Raw genomic sequence first — 23,794 nt, 5'->3', positions numbered from 1 at the left:
GTCCCCATATAATTGCCCTCCTGTTCACGTGTTTACCCATGTGAACAGGCCAGCTCATGTGAAAGCCTTGATCTTTCTCTTAGGGATAGTTTCCTCCATACGTAGACTTGTTGATATAAGAGATGCAACTTCGATGATAAGACAACATTTCTACCCGTAAAGCCTGATTCCCACTCTGTCCAATATATGAGTCCATTGTCAAACTCTGATGATTACTTTTAGTGTTTGCTAGTATGTGAGTGTGCTATGTCCCATCACGAACACATGCAAAGGCACCTCAAATAAACACCACATTCTTTATACTTCAAATATTTTTTAAGAATATATTGGTAATAAAAACAACCGCTTTAAACCCTTAATGTTGTTTAAAGCGACCAACTCACTTATTGGGGGTTGAGGACTATGCATACAATAAAATTGCAATATAGCTAGACTATTGCTGATAAGGACGTTAAACAACAAACAAACAAATGAAACAAACACTAACTAATGTCTGTCAAGCTGTTTTTATGTCATGCATGTTACTCGTAGATCTAGCTGCTGGTGACGGAGTTGATCCAGTCCGTGTTGGCGGAGACGTCAGTGTAGATGCCAGTCAGCAGTCCAGTTACAGTCAGCAGGTCCGTAGGACGTGATGCCGCACTGAACCCAAGTCCCGTCATACTGGCACAGTAGTGGTCCGCCCGAGTCTCCCTGGAAACAGATATACAAAAATGACGAGCTTGCATCGACCTTACTTACGAGTTGATAGAAGTAAAACGAGATATTCCGTATGTAACGCTGTGTATCGGTTGGTTGTATAACACTGTGTATGAGTTGAGTCGGTTGTATATAACATTGTGTATCGATTAGTTTCATATCACTGTGTATAAAGTGGTTCAATCTTACGTTGCGACCCGAGAAGGTCCCGGGGTAGAATAGGCCTTCAACAACCCATGCTTGCCATAAAAGGCACATATGCTTGTCGTAAGAGGCGGCTAACGGAATCGGGTGGTCAGGGTCGCTGACTTGGTTGACAGATGTCATCGGTTCCCAATTGCGCAGATCGATGCTCATGTTGTTGATCACTGGATTGTCTTGGTCAGACTCGATTATTTACAGACCGCCGCCAGCTGGAATATTGCTGAATTCGGCGTAAAACTAAACTGACTCACTCATTCATACGTTACAGGTGTCGGTTTTGCCGACAGCGCCGATCTGAGTGGTGACGTGGGAGGAGGCAGGAGAGTTTGACCGGCAACTGAAAGAGTTCTCAACTTAAGACAAGGATATTCCCGAAGTTCCGTAATAAACCAAGTGGAAACTGATATGAGAATAGTACCTGTGCAATTACGTATTCGGGTAGTCAACACCAGGATATTGCAAAATCAGATTTCTCTGTTGTTTCGATTACCTGTGATTGTTTATCAGTACCTGGATGACCATTGGCCGTGTCTGTCGCTCCCCAGCCGGTGACGGTGCACTGCCGGTTGAAGAGGTTGGTGCACTGAGAGCCAGTAGGAAGACACACAGGCTCGGCGTTGTCTGTACCGTCGATAGGCCTTTCCAGAGTCAGTATCGAGATGTCATTGACTGAATTGTAACCAGAATAGATGTATCTTATGGCAGTAATTGACAACGTGTAATTGACAATGGGATTGTGGTCCAGCGAACCCGCAAACCCGCGAAGAACCCACAAATCCGTTTGTAAATGACCAAATGGTGGCCACACGATTACCCACGGAGACCTAGTTGAGTTGCTAGACTGCGGTACACGGAATGTGAGGTGCTATACAGCGATATGAGGAATGTGAGGCTCAGTACTACAGTACAAGGAATGTGAGGTTCTATATTACGGTATGAGGAATGTGAGGTGCTAGACTACGGTACAAGGAATGTGAGGTGCTATACTTCCATACATGGAATGTCAGGTGCTATACTTCCATACATGGAATGTTAGGTGCTATTCTTCCATACATGGAATGTTAGGTGCTATAATTCCATATATGGAGCTATACTGCTATGAAGAAAGCGATTACACCTTCAGTATTGACCAGAGCTCGAGAATGCTAATATTACGAGACGTAACCTGAAAATTACAATTAACTGGTAACACGCACTTCGACATGCAATATTTGATGTGTGCTTTAAATTTTAGAAAAAAGGAAAGTTTCTAAACGAATCATATAAATATTCCCTCGTTCCTCCTCCGTGATGTATAACGAAACCATTTAAACTATCAGTAGTTTGTGGTATATACAGATTTGAACTTTGAGCTGTAGGCCGGGAGAGAGAGCCACGTGTAATGAAGGAAAATCCGGAAACAGTGTACAAGTTTTACTTCCGGGTTGGGGTCCCAAGTTTCTGAACCCGGACAATTTAAGTCAAACTGAGTCAAAATTCCAAGCATGGGTGCATGAGGCTCTTTTGAAAGTCGGAAGTAATTCTTGAATCGTTCGTTGTCCATTTCTAATACTATCATCAGACGATTGCAGACTCCTTCCAGAGACCTCTGCTCATTTAAAGGGTGCATCCACCATCTCCGTTCCCTGGCAGTGAGATTTGCTCTGATGGCACCTGCTGTAGCTGTGATTAGTTCCTCCTCTTCTTCGAATTCCTCCTCTTCCTCCAACACCATACTCATCACAGGTATGGCCGCCATCCTAACTTATAACGCATGTTCAAAACGCATATTAACACATATAGAGTAAGAGCAAAAACGCAACGCATAACGCATGCATTAAAAAACCGGACGTAATGTAAGCCGTGCCTTATCGGTTAATCCTTTGATCGATCCAGACACAAGAAATGCCAAATGGGCACCTTGGTCGGGTAATCTAAGTGGCGTTTCCACTGATTATACCTGTTATAAATTCATTAACTGAGCATCAAGTGAATGATGACAAGTGACGTGTAGGTTTATACCACATTACACGGATTATAACCTATCGACACCAAGTCATTTTAACAGAATCGTCTTTGAAAACAAGTGTTGTAACTCGGAAACAAGGTAAAGCAGGAAACAAAACTAAATGAGTGTGACATATAGCTTCTTCACAACAGCTATCGCGATTTGAGTTTTGTACAAACCTGTAAATGAAATAGAGTACCCCTGAAATGCAGATGAATTCGGGATAGGTAATTAAAGATAGAAATGGGTAGTTGTAATTACGGGGTTTCATTTATAACAATGGCAGTAAGTGATTTATGTATTTGCACCCCTAGAGTATATATGATCTTTAAGAAAAGAATGGATAGTAGTTAGAAAGTTGATCATATATGCCATTGTTAAGCTGTATCCCTTTTGGTATATGGACATATGGTTTTTCATACAATAAAGAATTGAAATTGAAAATTGACTTAACACACGGGCAAGTAGAATGTGGATGTACTATCTTAACATGAGAACAAGTAGAAAGCGAATGTACTGGATTAACACACAGACATTTGGGATGTGGATGTACTGACAACACATGGACCGGTAGAATGTGGATGCAGTGATTTAACACAAGGACATGTAGAATGTAGATGTACTGAGTTAACACATTGTTACGGTTAAGAATTTGCCGCCACAAACCATGTAAGAAATCCCCTGTGAACCAGCAAAACAGAACAAACGTCATAAACGTTCAAACTGTATCATAAATAAGCAAAGAGAGTAAGTTATACAAGGTCACAAGTCAATTTCGCAATACTGATTTCAAATACAATACAAGTGAGACAAAATCTAAGGCAATGGGTCACAAAATAGAGAGAGACCGTATGACGCATTTCTCCAAATACGAAAATGTCCATTCTGCCCAAAGCAATAATAATGATTGGAAGCCACACTTACGGTTGTCTGTATTTTTGACTACGAATCCTATCACCCCAACGGGATCCACCGCCGCGTCTGCGAGCGTGGGCAATGATGAGGAGTACCATGTACCAGCAAACACAACACCAATAACGACTTCATGATGAACATCATCTGATCCTCAAACCCGCGGGAAATACATTTGGAACTTAATTAAGTACCCATTTGTTTTAGCTATATGAACAGTAAAGCACCAGAAACCTCATGCTTCGAGAAGGTAAGTAATGCGTCATTACCTGATGGATGTTCGTCAAGTAGCGCTGGCCCTAAGGACCTTACCACTGTCAACTTGAAGTATTGGGAGACGATGCGCCTCCGCCAAACGGAACAATAGGATGAATGTTCCTCGGCACATGAGCAATGATGACGATTCCAATCTCTAACAGGACCATTTGTAACATGAGGCAGGAACCTGCTTTCTCCTGACCGATGGATCCATCTACTTATCCAAAGATTCCAGCGCTGATAGAGCACAACACCGCTGTAGACTGCACTTGGCCTTCAGAGGACGTTGGGACATCAGAGCGAAAACATTTACTTCAAAGGAGTGCTAGTAGTGAAGTATCCATATCTCACGTAAAGCGACAGATTGCGATCTTAGTGCTGGAAGTTTCTTCCTGGGTCCCGGCCCTGATCGATCCTTGGCAGCTCCATGATGTTTCCGGTCTATTGATGGCAGACTAGCACTAGGCAAGCAGACGTCTGATGTCCTTGAATGACATCAGCTACATGCATACTCATCTTCTATCACAGCAGCAGAGAAATGCATTTTAACGTGTGTGGATGAAACAAATGGTATGTTCACATTTAAATGGCCTTGATCAGCAAGGAACAGATACAATATTTCACGACATGAGTGGGTAGAATGATTTATAAGCATGTCGGCTATGTAAATCCTCTCAAACTGAAACCTTGTTTTTTATTTTACCGGAAATGTGTAACAGCTGTTAAACAACGGCATTACTGACACATGATCGCCATAGATATTGTTATGCTGAAAGTTATCAGTGAGTGTATAATTAATTTCCTTGTGTGTAGATTTTGGAGTTTTACACCTCTGTTGTAATAATGGACTTGTACAGCGCCTGAGCTGCACCTGTGAAGCCGGGAGGAGCATCTCGTACTGCATCGTGAGTTTAGTTTTACGCCGCTTTTAGCAATATTCCCTCAACATCACGCCGGGAGACACTAGAAATGGGCCTCACACGTTGTATCCATGTGGGGTATCGAACCCGGGTCTTCGTACTGACGAGCGAACATAGTAACCATTAGGCTACCCATAACTAGAAGCCAATGGAACGAATACATTGTCAAAATGGGCGTTGTGTGCTCAGTTCTGTGAATTCTTGAAACACCACGAGCAGATGAGACTTGGATACTGCAAGTTGCTTCCAGGGGGAACTTCAGTCCTTGATTCCTGACAATGTCTTCAGTAGGCAGAATGTACAGAGACTGAAAAGCACGGGCCCTAGAACCGATTCTTGAGGAACGCCATAATTCATATTTTGCCTGGGTGTTGAGGACACATCGTGTCAGATTGGGTGCGGTTGCAGAGGTATGAGCGCATCCACTTCCCCGCTGTTTCTGTGATTCCAAGTCTTGTTTGCCGCCGATACAGGAGGACACTGAGGTCCACAGTAACAAATGCTTCTCCTCATACTGACAATCAAGCACCGAATCATTAGCAGCGGCGGTGAGGTAGCCTAGTGGTTAAAGCATTTCTTGTCACGCCGAAGACCCCTGTTCGATTCCCTCATTTCGTTGTCCCCGTCGTGATACTACTAGACTAGTGCTAAAAGCGATATAAAACTACGTTCACTCACGATTATTAGCATCTGATTCCTCTGAGATCCCGATACAACGTGTGCCTCAATTCCTCACTTTGAACAGGATAAGGAACATCGCAATGTGGCGTCTTACGTAGTCCCAAAGATGTACTTTGGGGTTTGTATCGGGTCTCCTCGCAGCCATGATAATGTTTGAATGGAAGTGTTCTCTGAAAAGGGTGATGGCGCTACGAGACAGCCTAGCCGTTGTCATCCATGATTATTTGACGGTTGGAAAAGCTAACAAAATGTGGCAAAATGGCCATATCCAATACTTCCTGTCGAAAACGATAATGTTTGTGTTTGCCAGGTCCTGTAATAAGGTTCAACTGGCAGCCACACGAAACACAACCCTTCAATGATGGGTTCAGCTGAACAGATCAACTGCTGGTCATACGATGTATGTGTCTCTACGTGATACGTCTTAAGGTGTCGTGGAACACCTGTAAAAGAAAGCGCCTTTCATGAGGCCAGAGGATCCTATGCCATTTCCTAGTCACAGCCTCCTTCTGATGTTACTGACGGAGAATTTGAGCGACTGCCGCTCTTCATTGCTGCTCTTCGGCAAGGCCTTTCACACTGTTGTGTTGCCAGACGAATATGGACCATCCTCGATATCTCCAGGGTATACGTTCCGATAAGTCTCCACTATACCCTGGACGCATCTACGGCTCTGCCCGATAAATTTATTACCTCCCTTGACTGTCTTTTGATCCAATCAGGTGTCTTCGCTGGGAAGTTGAGCGAACCAATCACAACTCACTTTCGTTTTTTGAATTATCTAAAATCTGGGACGCACTGCGAGCAAACCTTCGCAGTTGCGATCGTTACCTTTGCTGACACTGGCAAGCTCGGTTATAACGGCGGCCTAGCTGATTGGTTACTGCGAGAAGGCGGAGCCAGCAAAGGGAGGTAATAAATTTGTCGGACAGAGCCGTAGATGCGTCCAGGGTATAGTGGAGACTTATCGGAACGTATACCCTGGAGATATCGAGGATGAATCTGGACCCGATCATCATGGTCAGTCCTGTTCATCAGTCTGCCAGGACTTAGACGACTCTTCACATCTTACCTCATAGGCCGCAAACTGTCTCTGCAGCGGACTAATAGCCACGTGGCTGATGTACAAGTTAGCACCAATCTTGAGGCAGCACACCCCTCCATCATGTAAACCAATAGCTTACATGTATTTTTGGAACTTCAAAAATCGCTATGCTTTAGAAGTGCCGTTTTTTTATCAATTTTAAATTGTAGTGTACCTACTGCAACTTTGAAATTTATAACTCACTTTACTCGTGACCATCGCTTCATGTGAAAATGGGACCATCGGGAAAGAGCAGATTGAGATCTTTACATAGGAAAGATCCACTTTTCATCGAAACTAATTGCTGAATATTTCTCAGTTAGTAAGACCGAAAGGCTGTCAGCCATATGGACCTGTCATAAACAAAGGCTGTCGACTTAGGTCCAACGTTAATTTCGAAATCTGCACATATTGTGTTAAAAGTAAACAGGGCGACGAAGACGTCAACCCATGTTCCCCCTCGTCACAAGTGAATTGCAGGTGCAGTGTAGTCACTATGTATTACTTAGGTTTGTTCTGAGTTGCCCTGGTTTTACTGGGTGAGAAGAGTGGGTGAGTGAGTGAGTAAGTGAGTTGGGGTACACGTGGATTTTGACAGTATTCAAGCCACGGGTGTACATGATGACCATGCATATAGTGTTGACAACACGTAACGGTAGACACATAAACGAGGGGTGAATCACAGAATTATGGCCAACACAAAAGTTGCAAAGTTTAAAGAAAGCACCCCACGACTGGGCGAATAGGTCAAACTGTATGCCTTTTATCCTCAGAGATCCGGGTTAGAAATGGTTTTCCTAAACTAACCATCTTTGTTTGAGTGTACAAATTCACACTTCAGCCTAGATCCTTACTAATGGAGAATATGAGCGACTCCCGCTCTTCATTGCTGCTCTTCGGCAAGGCCTATCACACTGTTGTCTTACAGACGAATCTGGACCCGATCATCATGGTCAATCGTGTTCTTCAGTCTACGACCCTTCATTTACCCTGCGGCCAGGTGGTACTACTAGCCATATGGCTGATGTAAACGTTAGCACTAATGTTGAGGCAGAACATCCCTCCATCATGCAAACCAATAGCTTACATGTATTTTGGAACTTCAAAAATCGCTATGCTTTCGAAGTGCCGTTTTATAATCAATTTTAAATTGTAGTGTACCTACTGCAACTTTGAAACTTATAACTCACTTTACTCGTGACCATCGCATCATGTGAAAATGGGACCATCGGGAAGGATCAGATCGAGATATTGACAACGGAAAGGTCAACCTCTCATCGAACTGAATTACTGAATATTTTCTCAAAAATAATACTCTTAGTTAGTAAGAATGAAAGGCTGTCAGCCGTAGGGAATTCGGACCAGCGTTAATTTCGAAATCTGCACATATTGTGGTAAAAGAAAAAAGGCGACGAAGACGTCAACCCATGTCCCCCCTCGTGACAAGTGAACTGCAGATGAAGTGTATTCATCATGTATTACTTAGCTTTGTTCTAACATGCCCTGTTTTAGTGAATGAGAAGAGTGAGTGAGTGGGTGAGCTTGGGTACACGTGGATTTTAACAGTATTCAAGCCACGGGTGTACATGATAAGCATGCATATAGTGTTGACAACACGTAACGGTAGACACATAAATGAGGGGTGAATCACAGAATTATGGCCAACACAAGAGTTGCAAATTTTAAAGAGAGCAAATCACGACTGGGCGAATAGGTCAAACTGTATGCCTTTTATCCTCAGAGATCCGGGTTAGAATATTACTTTTCCTAAACTAACCATCTTTGTTTGAGAAACGTCTTTAGACTACACAGTAGCAAGTGTACAAATTCTTACTGTGATAATCTGTTGGGTGAACATTTCAGCCTAGATCATTTTAAAGTTATCCAGCTTGTTAAAGATGTTATTCATACAGCTGTTGCGTTGTTTTCATATACCTGTTCCAGTTACAAAACAAACAAGAGCCTTATCATGCACCCAAGCGCGCGCACACTCACACATGTATGGGTTGCTGATGGCACAGTAAGAGGCGACTAAAGGGATTGGGTGGTCAGGCTTGCTGTCTTGGCTGACACATGCCACAAGATATATTCCCGTTTAGTGTGTTCGTAAGAGTTATCGTATAGCAAGGTGTCTGTTCTAAGGAAGTCTTCCAGCATTCATAGAAACAATGACACCATCCACTGTCAAACATGACAAATTTATTTAGCCGGTATTTGTCTCATATGGCGTTTGTAGTTCAACAGCCTGAATGGGCTGCGATCCAGTCAGCATAACTGGACACCTTCATGTAGACACCAGGAAAAAGAGGTAGACCACAGCCGACACCGTAGGACACCACACCGGTCAGAACTTGTTGACCGTCCTGATTGCAGAACAACCCACCACCTGAATCACCCTGAAAGAGAACCATGCTTATGTTATTCTAATTTGTCGACCCTGATCCTACATGTCTGTGTAGATCATTATACCGTTACCATTACCTGTATACTTTATCGATCACAGTCACCTGTGCACAACATATACCTACTTGATCACAGTCATCTGTACACATTATCACTTATTATACATATACACATTATACACATTATCGATCACACTCACCTGTGTATATATCTTATCGATTACACTCACCTGTATGCATATCCTATCTATTACAGTCAGAGTCACCTGCATTTACTCCCAGGTGATCACAGTCACCATTACAAACACTGATGCGATATAAAATTGCAATCACAGCCAGCTTACTTTTACCCAGGCAGTCAGGGGCACGGGATATTTACCTGTGTGTTTACCTGGCCATAATTACCATCTCCAGGCAATCACAGATACATTGCTATACACCTGGAAAAACGTTAAGCAGACCGGTAATCCTGTTCGTTTCTACTAACAACAGTAGTCTGTACGCATAGTACATTGGTAAGACTGCATGGTTTTCACTCAGATGAAATCTTGACTTCAAGAAAACATGAAAAACGGATACTTTTCATTCAGTGTTTTCACACTGTTTTTTTCCTGACAAGACGACTGACAACTGTGTAGTGTATATTCATTTCCCGACCAATTGCTTTAAAGAACATATGCAGATTAATATGATTCCATCAACTGTGGTCATCCTATAATCATCTTCGTACCATTGTTTCAGAAAAATGACTGACAATTTGTAACCCATACATATTAAACACCGGCACTTACACAAACTGCATTTGTGAAAATGCGGGTGTCTTATCCTGGACACAGGGTGGGTTTGGAGTTTTTATATGAAAATTCCTAAAGTATCTTATGTATCAAAATACACAAGCTTAATTTGAACACAATTCTCTCAGAGGTGAACATGCAATAGGAGCTTAATACTGTTCCAGGTGTATGTATACTAAACACCAAAAGAAAGTTTGCCCTCCCATCTTTATGAATTACCGAAAAACTATCAAAGATATATTAACTGGCATTAGTTTACAAGAAAGCTGAATAACACAGCTTTATACAAATCCCGAAACACATTTATCAAATGCATTCATATGTAGGTGAAATTCATTCTTTTCAGAAGAATTGTATTGTCATATTATCGACCATGCCGAAATAAACCAGTAACAGCGATGTAGATGTCCAAACGAATGTTTGAAATATAATCCAGCTTGAGACAAATATAAACCATTTAAAGTCACAATTTTTAAACTATTAAAGCAAGAAACAACTGTTGTAGAGTTTGCAAAATTTTAAATGAATCATTCCTATGATTTCAAAACTTTCTTTTAAAACATTTTCATCTGAATTGCATTCAGGGAAAATGAGTAAAACGTGTCTTTGGTATTGTGAAAAGGCGTTTTAGAACATCTAAAATTATCTTTGTTAACATTTGTGCACGCAAAGTAAATGTTTCCATTTTCTGCTTGCACATACCATGTCGCCAAAACGTAGCAATATTCAAGCAGTATCTGCATCAATTTCTCGTAGAGAATAATTCTGTTGTGAATAAAGAGATAAACAAGTACGCAAAATTTGCCATTATCAACAGCAAAAGAGAGAGAAATATCCATTGGGATGGTACCGATGGGGTCGACACCAATGATGTTGCCATCACCCTCGGATGCCACCGTATCAAGGTCTTATTTAGTGCTACTGAAAGACAGTGATCACCACAGACAGAAGTGGATGTCCATGCATCACAACAACTGATGAAGATAGGTACATCCGTCATTAGGGAAGGAGGGTAACGTTTCTTTTGGCTTTTAGTATATATCCAACCATTGACAACATCAATTTCTGCACTCACGCAGTGGCATACTTCCATTCCAATATCACCTATACATTTTCCCCTATTAGCGCCATCGTACCACGCTGCTCACCATGGTGCTTAGCCTCGTAACTAACATATTAATGTCACCGATGTCACTTTTCAGCTACTAACCTGGCAGGTGCTCTTTCCATATGTGCCAGAACAGATCTGGTTTGGGGGGTCGGTCACCGGTGTAAGGAACCTCATGTCTCGGGAGCAGGTGATACCGTCCCAGGTTGGAATCGATACTTGTTGTAGGCGGAAGTTGAATGGAGGATGGCCACCTGGCGGACATAAGGTAAATGCTCTGTACGCTTGTCTTCATTTTCACATGATGTTGGAATTGAATCTTTCCAAATGAATAGTAACATAATTTTCATATTTCAGACTTTAATTGCCTTGACGTCTATTCGGTCGTCAAACGATGTCTACTACGCCATGGGTCATGGGTACATTTAGTTTAATATGAAAACAAATGTTGTGCTCTATGTTAATGCTGCACAACGATACTATTTGCGATGTATCTGAACACCTATGTAACACATTGTACCAATGGTAGTTTTATCATGAAAATGAAGTTGTGTAGGGTCGGTGGGGTAGTCTATTGGTAAATGCGTTCGCTCGTCACGCAGATGGCCCGGGTGCGATTCCCACATGAGTACAATGTTTGAAGCCCACACCAGGTGCCCCCGGTCATGATGTTGCTGGAATATTGCTATAAAAGTGGCGTAAAACTAAACACTCACACTCACACTCACACTCGCACTCGCACTCGCACTCACACTCGCACCGGTTTAGTGAGATGCTTCAATCCTTGTAAGATTAGTTTTTTTAAATACTCTCACTCGGCAAACTTTGTGTACCATAATAAACTCATGGGCAAAAGAAACTTATCACTTTAAAATTTCCATTTACGCTTCTAAACAAAACTGAACTAGGTAAAACATACTGAGAAAACATTCGCTAAAACACATTTTTAAGCTGAGTAGCAAGCAAAAAACCCGAGATATTGTGATTTTCGTGAAAGCACGAAAAACAGTGAAAAAGGTTTTTTGAGTGTAACCAAAAGTTCTCGTGCACATTGGTTGCATAAATACAGCTGTTCGACAGTGCAATCATGCATTATCAAAAAGCATATCAAAGTTATGCCACGACTGTCATCGGAGCAACGCAATAGGGCCATCGGTATGGCCCATATGGGGGCGTCACAACGTCAGATTGCCAGAACATTCCACTGCAGCCAGGCAACAATCAGCAACCTCCTGAGACGTTTTCAGCAGACAGGTCAGACCACTGACCGTCCAAGATCAGGTAGACCAAGGGTTACGACGCCCGCCGAAGACCGCCATATCCGTACGATACACCTACGGAACAGATTCGTCACAGCGACGTCAACGGCGACCACAGCCTTGGGACACCGCATCAGCAGACGAACCGTACTAAGACGTCTCCGTGCTGCTGGTATCAGAGCTCGCCGTCCATTCCGTGGAATGCCCTTGACCCGCCAACATTGTCAACGTCGGCTGCAGTGGGCACGAACAGTACGTCGGTGGCAGCGACGTGACTGGCAGAGAGTGCTCTTCACTGATGAAAGTCGTTTCAACTTGTACAGAAATGATGGCCGAGCCCGTGTATACCGACGTAGAGGTGAGCGATTGGCGAGGAACTGCATTCAAGAGGTGCACCCATTTGGAGGAGGTGGTATCATGGTGTGGGGTGGGATTTGTGCTGATCAGAGGACACAGCTTGTCATCCTGCATGGAAATCTGACAGCCCAAAGGTATAGGGACGAAGTCTTGAGGCCAGTTGTTTTGCCCTTTGTGCGTCAACAGCCAAGAGGTGTTCTTTTGCAACAGGACAATGCACGTCCGCATACTGCCAGAATCGTTGAAGATTACCTCAACAACGCCAACATCAACGTTTTGCCCTGGCCAGCACGTTCCCCAGACATGAATCCCATTGAACACCTCTGGGATCATCTCGACAGACAGCTAAGACAACGACAGCAACCACCAGCAAATCGCCAACAATTGGAGCAAGTTCTCTTGGAACTGTGGCAGAGGATTCCTCCTGACGTCATCAGGCGTTTGACGACATCAATGCGGAGACGTGTACTAGCGTGCATTGATTCAAGGGGTGGACACACTAGGTACTGAGTGCTCAGACACTTCCAAGATTCAGTTTTCCACACACTCTGTGAATGCAATCCTCTGTGTAAACTTTCACGTCCACCCCATGTGTCATCTACCTCACTTCCTGCATGCATGAACATTGACAGGGCATCAACAAATACAGTTTTTGCTGTGTAAATGGCTTATCTTTCTTATATAAACATTCTTTCTGACATTTTTTTGTTTTTGTCGTTTTTAACACAAATAATGTCGGGTGATAAGTTTCTTTTGCCCATGAGTTTATTTCCAGGACGACACTACGAGGTATGCAACTTCTGGATTCACAATGGAGAGCGTAGTTCGTCGTTAAGTTTATTGGGAGTAAGGCGATTATTCATCATAATACTGACAGTCATACATGAGATAGTGAGTTACTTTATGGCTGCGTTAAACACCATCTGTATTGTAGGGGTGTTACGCGTTCCTCGAGTTTTGACACACACACGGGCTTCGTGGTGCCAAACAAACAACACATAGAGAGAGAGAGAGAGAGAGAGAGAGAGAGAGAGAGAGAGAGAGTGAGTGAGTTCAGTGTTACGCCGCACTCAGCAGTATTCCAGCTATATAACGGCGGAACTGAATCTGGACCAGACAATCCAGTGATCAACGACACGAGCATCGACCTAGGCAATTGATTGACGGTGATATGTCTCAAGCAAGTCAGCAAGACCCTTAGTCGTCCTTGACGACAAGCATGGGTTAGTGAAGATCAATTCTAACCCTGATCTTCACGGTTTCAGCCCATGAGGAACCTGAAAGAAGACAGTGAATTACCGTGACGAGTGTTTCCTATTCCCACTGCTGTGCAATAAGTTCCTTCCAGAGGAAAGTCGGCGGTAGCGAAACAGGCTGGCGCGGTGTTGGGGATAGCTTTTGTGTCAATGCGGTCAATCTTGAGGATCGCTATATCATTTTCTGTAAAATAGGCATCTCAATATACATAAGTGAGTATCTAATTATGTTCAACATAATTTTGCTTAAAAGGTTAAAATGCTTTCAAATGGGATAGCTATATTTTGGGGTTTAGTGCAATGAACGCTGCGTGTAGCTCTTAAGCTGTTGTGCACCTGTAGTTTGAGCGAAGTGCACATGGACCGTAATTTTTGTCTGTGGTTTGAGCGAAGTGCTCATGAACCATGAGTGTTAACTGTATTTTGGGTGTTTAAGTGCTGACCCATCTTGTGTTTTACCTGCAAGTTAAGTGTTGTAATTCTCACTGACATTGACTATTTGTGCATTTCGTGTGCTTTAGCGTTCATGGATAGCGTTCGTTGCCTGTAAGGTGAATATTATTGGACCTTGATCATTACATCTAGTTCGGGTGCTGTATTTCTCAAGGACAGTGATCATTACGTGTAGTTTGGGTGCTGTGGTTCCCAAGAACCATGATCATTACTTGTAGTGTGGGTGCTGTATTTCTCAAGGACCTTGATCATTACGTGTAGTTTGGGTGCTGTATTTCTCAAGGACCTTGATTATTACGTGCAGTTTGGGTGCTGTATTTCTCAAGGACCTTGATCATTACGTGTAGTTTGGGTGCTATATTTCTCAAGGACCTTGATCATTACGTGTAGTTTGGGTGCTGTATTCCTCAAGGACCTTGATCATTACGTGTAGTTCGGGTGCTGTATTTCTCAAGGACCTTGATCATTACGTGTAGTTCGGGTGCTGTATTTCTCAAGGACCTTGATCATTACGTGTAGTTTGGGTGCTGTATTTCTCAAGGACCTTGATCATTACGTGTAGTTCGGGTGCTGTATTTCTCAAGGACCTTGATCATTACGTGTAGTTCGGGTGCTGTATTTCTCAAGGACCTTGATCATTACGTGTAGTTTGGGTGCTGTATTTCTCAAGGACCTTGATCATTACTTGTAGTTCGGGTGCTGTATTTCTCAATGACCGTGATCATTACGTGTAGTTTGGGTGCTGTACTTCTCAAGCACCTTGATCATTACGTGTAGTTTGGGTGCTGTATTTCTCAAGAACGTGATCATTGTTACCTGATTTTTTTGGCTTGTAGTATTTATGCACGTAAACCTTTCTGACGCGAAGCTGGGAGGTTGAACGTATTCTGGTATGATCGCCGACACTGACACTCATCAGGGGAAGATATCTTTGGCTAGAAAGGGAAATATCAAAATGGATTAGGGCAGCGTTCCCGAAAAGCTTTTGTAACAGTTACAACTGAATCTCTATGTTGTCATGTATCTAATTACATGAGGCTTGATAAATTCCTTGCAGAGAGCAGGATTCGAATATCAATAAGCAATGAAACTGCCAACATGATGTCCATATAAGACCTGACACTGTCCACTAATGACTACTGCTGGTCACTGGTAACCTTCCATGGCATCACTGGCATCTTGAATGTCTAGTGGTGATAACTGTTTTCTTTAAATTTTATTCGTTTTTAGGCCATCGGCCCATGTACATCTGTGAACATTAACATTGTGATATAGCATTAGTGACAATGATTATGCACTGCGGAGAGACAAACAATGTTTAACATACATTGAGCATGGTTTGATGATCTTTACTACATACTAGTTGCTTATATGAGTAAGCAGGGGGTTATCGGAAAATAGAGATGGTATATATCTAGCCCTTACCAAATTATACATTGGGCACACAAATAAGAAGTCACGTGTATAACATCTTCAACTATCTTATCATTACAATACTTACAGAAACACAATCGTTTATCGATACCATGCCTTCGTCCAATGGTTGTTTGAATAGGCAACTCATCTAATCGAAGCAAACAAAAGCATCTCCTCAACTCCCAGTTTCTAATATTCATGACATAATATTCTGTATCAAAGCATGATTTTAACTGGAGATAATTTTTTAACCTATAAGATGTACTTATGTTATCAAACATTACTTGCACATTACACTCACATATGCGTTGCTTAAACAGCATTAAAAACCTATCCAATATCCTGAAACCACCACACATCACCAAATCCAAAGCTGGAAAGTAGCTGCCTTAGACCACTCGCCCATGTTGTCCTGCCAGATTCATCGAGTTGTTTCATTAAAAGATAACACTGCCTGGGATATCTGCTACTATCCATCCTCAAAAGTTTGCACCAATACTTAACACATTTGACATGATAATCTATATACAATCGATGTCTACCACACTCTGCCAAAACAGCATTACTAGAATTATATTTGCTAACGCCCAGCACAAACTTACAGAAATTAAAATGTAATGATTCTAACACTGGATATCTCTGAAATCCCCAGACTTCAGCACCATACAGCAACACAGGCTTAATTTTAATGTGAAATAGTTTAAATGCAATATTAGCTGGCAACCCCGGGAGCATAAAAAGTAACTTTTTGATGAAAAACAGCGCCTTGTTGCCTTTGACAGCTAACGTGTCTACACACTTTGACCAAGACAATCTATTTGAAAACAAAATGCCCAAATAATTATAATACGTAGTAACCTTTATCTGAGAGCCACTAAAGAACCATTTTTCATAATGCCTTAATATACCACCATTTCTGAAAAACATGACTTCCGTTTTATCTAAATTAACTTGAATACCCCACTTATTACAAAAACTATCAAGAATATCTATCTTCCGCTGCAGTCCAATGATACTGTCATCAACTAACCATAAATCATCCGCATATAGTAATAATAATATTTCCATAAACTCTTGGCCAACCGATATACCTCTTAGAGTGGACGATTCTATCATATTCTGAAGTTCTAACATAAACATGGAAAATAACATTGGGCTAATAATACACCCTTGACGAACACCACTTAATGAATCAAAGAACTCCGACACTGTAGTGTTAGAGAGTTTAACGGCACACTGAATTTTAGAATACATGTTCTTTAACAAAACAAGTATACGACCATGAGCACCATTCTTCATTATGGAGTACCAAGGAAGTTTCCTGTTAATAGAGTCAAAAGCCTTTTTGAAATCTACAAAAAAATGCAATAAAATCTCATGCCCTTCTTAGATAGATATTTTTGATCCAAACATTGTAGAGTAAAAATATTATCTACAGTAGAGTATCCGCGTCTAAATCCAGCTTGTGCTTCTGGGATCTTCTCATACAAATCGGCAAACTGAGCTAATCTGTCATTCATAACCGCAGTCAAACATTTTCCTAGCGTGTCTATCAAGTATATACCTCTATAATTATTATCATCGTTCACACTTCCCTTCTTATGTAAAGGTATAATAATACTTTTAGCCGACGTGGAAGGAAAAACTCCCGTACGCATGATACAATATTAAATAATACTGTCAAATATGGAACTAAAGTACTACAACACTGCATAATTATTTTCGGCGGTAGACCATCTTGTCCAGGCGCAGGCCCGCATTTTTTAGCCTGTTTATGGCACTATATACTTCACTCTCTGATATATCTGAGTTCAAAATGCTATTTAAGGTTACATCTTGACAGAAGTTACAGTTCTCCTCAGTGTGGTTGCATTCATATAAAGTTGCAGACTCCATATTATCAGGGTCCACTTGAATATTCGTCAAATTAAGAACTCGTTTAAAGTACTCAGTCAACTCCTCCGGGGGGATATTATCTCTATTTGTCTTATCCTTTGTCTGAGTTAATGATTTGAGCTTTCTCCAAAATAATTTACCGTTATTATTGGTGGCCACGAGATCATTTACACTGTCATCTTCATATACACTTTTCTTGTTTCTGCACACACGTCGGTATTCATTTCTAACGTGTTGGTATTCTTTAAGAGTTTCTTTATCCCCCGTTCTTCTGAAAATATCCAACGTCTTGAACTTTTTCTGTTTTAACGCAGTACACGCATCGTCATACCATTTGTTGTTATTTTCAAATCTTTGACGATGTCGAGTAAATAAGTGCCCCTGAAGACCACAAAGTCGAGCAGATTCTTGAATAATGTTCACAAGTGTGTCAACAGCCACATCAATATCATTCAAACAACAGGCCTCACAATCCGCTGATGTAAAATTTTCAAGAAGATTCGACAAGTTAGAAACAAGAGAAGCATGTCTAGTGTCTTCTTGAACTCATTCATTTCAGCATGCCATACCCCAGCGCCCTGAGTGTGAGTGAGTGAGCGAGCTAGGCTTTCCACAACGTTTAGCAATATTCCAGCAACATCAGCAACATTTTGCCCATGTGAGGAATCAAACCCGGGCCTTCGGCATGACAAGCGAAAGCTTTAACCACTAGGCTACCCCGGTGGTTGACACAGATGGACCCACTGGACACCGTTGACATCGAAATCACGACATTCGATTTAGTGATTGAGTTAGTGAGTTAATATTTAAAGTCACATCGGCAATATTGCAGCCATGAAGAGAACATATGTGACATAAAAAAATACATGTGCTTATTTTGAAGAACCTGTCGACGAAGGACAGTAAAACCACTAGAATCACAGTTATTATTAAAACCAGCGTGGAAAATTACACAAATATAACAGTATCACTATTGGGCAGTACAATATGAAAACAGGTCATAGATCAAGCCATAGCAGTACCTCTGCTACCTGCATGGTCCCTACCTGGATTTAAACCATCCCCTCATGATCAGCTGCTGGCGACTGTATGTAAGATTAGCCACAAATTACAATGGCACATATTCTACGGCTAAAAAGGTGGAAGAATAAATCTGACTTCAACAGTTTGGGGACTTACTTACCCTCTCGGGAGGACAATAATTTTACGGTACATAAAACCCGTTTCGAGGATACAGCCACTAACAATCGTAGCTCCTAATTCAACTTCCAATCATAAAATATTTATCTATTTAATAGTCTATTATATGGTCTCAGGATAGATTACAAAGTTAAGATAGAAATTCATAGGATTACAAAGGTGCCAACATCAAGTCCCCGACCAACTCTCAGTGTAAGCGAGAGAACGGAATCCAGGTGTACAAAAGTCATGCGAACGTTAAATGTATTTGGTGTTCAAAAAGTTCACTGAAGCTTGCTGGAGTTCCATGCGAATTTGTTAACGTTACTTTTCAAACGATAAAGATTTGTTGACAACAATACCTACTTTAACACAGAAACTTACTGGGATCTATTTGACCTAACGCAGTCAACTGAATGGGCAGAAGAAAAGTATGTCACCGGTCCTGTGACGAAACGTATTACTACGCATAGTAGTAATAGTTGTGACGTCATAGACATTCCAATAAGTTTAGTTTGATAAGTTGTGGCATTTGAAATGGAAGAATGACATTGCAGGATAATAAGCTTATCACACTCGTGTATTTTACCTGTTTGAAATCGCAGCTTAAAATGAAACGTTTTTGATACTTGCTGAAAGTCTGCAAGTTGTAGGCCTTTAGGAATCTGGTCAAAGTCAGTGGCAGGGTGATGTCCACTTTAACGTCAGACACAGTGCTACTGGCAGTCTGTGGCAAAGATTTAAAGCCACTGGGTCCGTGGAATATGCATGTCGACCGGGTCGCCCCAGAATCACAACACTCCGAGATGATACGTACATGATTAACACTGCATTGCGTAACAAATTATTTAATGCAGCGGGTCGTCAGAGGAAACACTTCAAAGTAATCAGTGTGGGTATACCAAGGAACACCGTTCGTCGACGTGTTAGGGCAAACGGGCTGCACTGTAGGCGACCTGCTAAAACCACGTCACAGGCAGGCGTGCGTGTTTGTGATGGAGGGTATATCATCAACGTCAATGGTATCGTATGCTCTTCACAGATGAAAGCAGGTTCAGTTTGTCCTTTCATGATGGTCGGTAGAGGATTTATCATCGCAATCGAGAGCAAATGACAGATGCAGCTGTGGTCATGTTTAACCGATTTGGCGGGAGGTGGTTTATGGTTTAGGCTGTGAGTACTTGAAACACTCCACTGCACGTGGTCGACGGTAATCGTACCGGACAGCGTTATCGAGACGAGATCCTGGCTCGTACAGTACCAGGTGAGCATACCTGGGTTGAAGTCGACGTATGTACACATAACACTCAGCACCAGTAGATCTCACAGGACTCCGTAGAGATCTACTAGAGGAATGGAATGTGATTCCGCAAGACTTCTTTATGAACGTGATAAGCAGAGTGAGAACAAGATGCACCTGTTTTGGACCTACGAGAAGTGTAGAAAAGATACTGAATGACCCAGTGTTTCATGTTCGTCACTTTCATTTTCGGGGCTGTACGACTGATGTTTGCCAGTGCTATTTGTCTGTATGTCACGATCTGTCACGTCTGTCAATGCATTAAACATAATGATGACACTCTTAGTTTTATTTATGAGAAAAGTTTCTTTTCATGTACTTTACATCATTTGACTCTTTAAAAATGTAGCATTAGAATATGGATGGTATGACTGGACACTATGGGTATTAGAACATGAATGCTCTGACTACAGACAAAGACAAGAATGGTGTTAGTGGATACTACACTTACATGATACAATGGGCAGCTGTCAGAACTGTACAGGAGTCGATGATTGTAGCTCCACAAATAGGATTAATCCCGAATCCGTAGTTAACGGAAGCGAAGGAGTCGAAGACGCCCTGCTGTGCTGGGAAACCTCCAACAATTCTTGTTGTCCTGGCGATACCTTGGATATGCCTTATGTCCCTGCAATCTTGAGAACGATGATAAACATTATTAAAAGTATCTATTTGTCAGTGTATGACGGTATTTATAGTAGTATTATAAGAAGTATTACATGGAGAACCATATGTTAACGAACCGAGAGTAGGTGGAGATGTTGTGATAGGTGGTAATATTAATAGCAAGTATTATCGAAAACCAGGTGTTAACTAACCTAAAGTGCGTGGAGATGTGTTTGCATCTGCTGTGGATGTTTCAGCTGTCGGAGGGTTTTCCTGAGTCTGGAATGACGGCGATGCGGGAACACACTGACCGGACATAAGCTTGATAAGGTTTCGGAAGCCACAGGTTTTGTATGATTTGGGCATGTGTTGAAGAAGGTGGCAGAACTTAGCCTTTCCATCACTGGACATGGCCCTGAAAGCTGTAATTATCGTAATGATGAGGATTGCAATGCAACAACAGCGAACCCAAAACAACAACAACAACAATACTACCACCACCACCACCACCACCACCAACAACAACAACAACAACAACAACAACAGCGAACCAAAACCACCACTACTACTAACGTTAGTTGCTGAAACAAGTGCTGCTACTGCGACTGCGTGGGCAGTAGACACGGCTATTGCTTTGGTTACCGATACACACAATGATCGAATTGGATTCTCGTCCCTTCGTTTACTTTTGAAAATGAGACTGGATTTCGGCATTGAGAATTGTGACATTATGTTCGTGGACTTTTCCAATCAAAACTCAAAATGGAAAAAATGAATGGATGTGAATGGGTTTTGACCTTGTTTTCGGAGACGGACAAGACCTCTCATGAAGTTGGGATGTTTTAGCCGTTGTATAAGCGAAGTGACATCGATACTCTTATTTGACCCATGTCGTCCATTGATACGGTTAAGGGCTTGAAGACGGGCTCTAGGATGGCCTCTGAAGACGACACACAGAACATCCCCAAGGATGTCGTCTGGAACCTGGCTGTAGACGTAATGAGGGAACCCTGAACGGCTGCTGTGGTGGGCGGAGTGACTGTCATCGGTGGTATTAACGACATCGTTGTACCTCTGATGATCGGAACTAGTGTAAAAATGTAGATATAGGTTCTACGTGACTGTTTTCACATCATGGCCAATAACTGCACTTTACAATTGATTTCCACACGAACGATGACCGTTTAACTGATCCATCGAATACTTGCTATGGTGTGAATTGACGATTCCTTCCTATTGCGCCACTCTTCAAATAATGTTTATAATTTATAACTATCTACTAAAACTATATTGGGAAATATTTCTATCACGAATGAGTTTATGACGATGTAAACAGTACACCAGTTAACCATTGTGTTAACGAATTGAACATAATGACATAGACCTACACATCAAAAGACAATCCACGTGTAAGCGTATTCCATCCAATAACCATGGATGACCCAATCATTAGATCCTGTAACATTTAAGGGCCGCAACTCCGCAAAGGAACCAGTGTTGCTTTAGACGACTGTACCTCTTCAACGGTGAGAATAATGCTACAGAGCTCGAAGTCTTTATTGAATGGGCGGTATAGCTGCAGGAGAGCGTGACTTATTTGCTGATAAAATCAATCATCAAATTGTATGATTCATTATGACTTTTCTCAGTAACAGGTGTTAAGCAAATATAGTAAGAGAATACACAGCCTTGACTATTCTCAGAAACAAATACCGTTTGGGGTGAAGGGAAAAATAGATGTGAAAAATGAATGGATCTCTGAAGATCAGTATTGACACCAGGTGTTCGCAAAACGGATAAGCACATCCTGCCCTACTAGTGGCATCTCATTTACAAAATGGACCTTACAACGGAAGCTGTTTCCCTGTCATGCAACAGCGGTCAAGAAACATACTTTTTTAATAAAACTCAAAAGTATAAATATTCTGTTGCAACGACACTTCGCAACACTTACGTTTGTGTGTAGCCTCTGGCAACTTTCATTTCTCCTAGTCGCCATCCCCCAACAAGGCCAGAGGTCAGGAAGACAAGCACATAAAGCAACAGTGGCGACATCATGATGAAGATCTTCAGATTATCAATCTTTTATAGCCACAGCAGCAGGCAACAGGTGCCCGAAACGTGAACTTATAATTTGTTAACTGTATGTTTTCAGCGATTTAATGGATTTTATGGATTAATGGATTCAATAAATTTGAATATTTTGAAACAATTTATTTCAAGTCTATATAATGGCGAGGTATTTGATTCTACAACGTGTGAGCGTCTCCTTGTATCAAATGCATATGTTTGGTTTCGATCATGTTTGCTCCTTATCGTGAACTGGATTTTGAGAGAGGTAAGCATTAAGACTTTGTTTTCACTTCAGTTTTAGAGATGGTTTGCGTTCTTGCGACTTTAACGTTCGACCGAATAGAAGAGCGTCTGCATCTGTATAAATATATACTGATTTTCTGATTCTTTATTGCTAGGGTAGTGTTTGCCTTTCAACAAACAGTAACACAAGATAGGTACCATTTTGTCTGCAGGAAATGTGATAGAACATCATATCTTTCCGTAAACGACCTTGCTTTTTTATTCACATCATAAATGTCAATAAGAGAACTTTTTGTACAAGTAAATCTGCATTCATATAGAAAAATTAGGGCCTGAGGTAACCAGTCCATTCAGTATTGAGTAACAAGAGAAAACAGAAAAAACATAGTTCAACTATATACATTGTTATCAGAACTAGTCCCTAAATCCTTGGAGTGAAAGGATCCTGTAGTCGAGCTTTTGAGGTCATCATTGGGATTATATCGAAAGGAAAGAAGGAAATGCAAGACAAATTAAAATTATGAAGTTGTGACAGTAAACTCACAACTCAGCGCATAGTGGTGACCTCGCACAGATGTCACTAATAGACCAACTGTCGTTCATTTCCTGATTTCAGTATTTCGCATGACTACGTTGTCAGTCAGACGTGTAGTTAATGAAATGACACTAGGTTGTGCGTCATGAAATCGGCTCACGTGAATAATTTT

The 23,794-nt window shown here is 41.6% G+C and overlaps 2 protein-coding genes and 1 pseudogene across 2 annotated transcripts; all 3 read right to left on the bottom strand.

Moving 5' to 3' along the window:
• Positions 1–533: 533 nt before the first annotated feature.
• LOC137258684 (trypsin-like) lies at positions 534–2,641 on the bottom strand. The gene is made up of 4 exons (XM_067796376.1): positions 2,467–2,641; positions 1,414–1,572; positions 1,165–1,240; positions 534–693 (listed from the first exon to the last, which is right to left on the bottom strand). The coding sequence occupies exons 1-4, from the start codon at positions 2,639–2,641 to the stop codon at positions 534–536; spliced, it is 570 nt and encodes a 189-aa protein (XP_067652477.1).
• Positions 2,642–8,982: 6,341 nt separating this feature from the next.
• On the bottom strand, positions 8,983–21,835 carry LOC137258683 (trypsin eta-like). Its single transcript, XM_067796375.1, has 7 exons — positions 21,658–21,835; positions 20,617–20,800; positions 15,205–15,309; positions 15,146–15,159; positions 13,965–14,105; positions 11,152–11,303; positions 8,983–9,141 (listed from the first exon to the last, which is right to left on the bottom strand). Exons 1-7 carry the CDS (start codon positions 21,833–21,835, stop codon positions 8,983–8,985), a joined length of 933 nt encoding a protein of 310 aa, XP_067652476.1.
• Positions 15,734–16,930, bottom strand: LOC137258577 (uncharacterized; annotated as a pseudogene).
• Positions 21,836–23,794: the final 1,959 nt, after the last annotated feature.

This window comes from Haliotis asinina, chromosome 12 (genome assembly GCF_037392515.1).
Source record: "Haliotis asinina isolate JCU_RB_2024 chromosome 12, JCU_Hal_asi_v2, whole genome shotgun sequence".
In the NCBI taxonomy this organism is placed as follows: Eukaryota; Metazoa; Mollusca; class Gastropoda; order Lepetellida; family Haliotidae; genus Haliotis; species Haliotis asinina.
The sequence above is the reverse complement of the archived record's forward strand: the minus strand, read 5'-3'. Positions and strand labels throughout refer to the sequence as shown.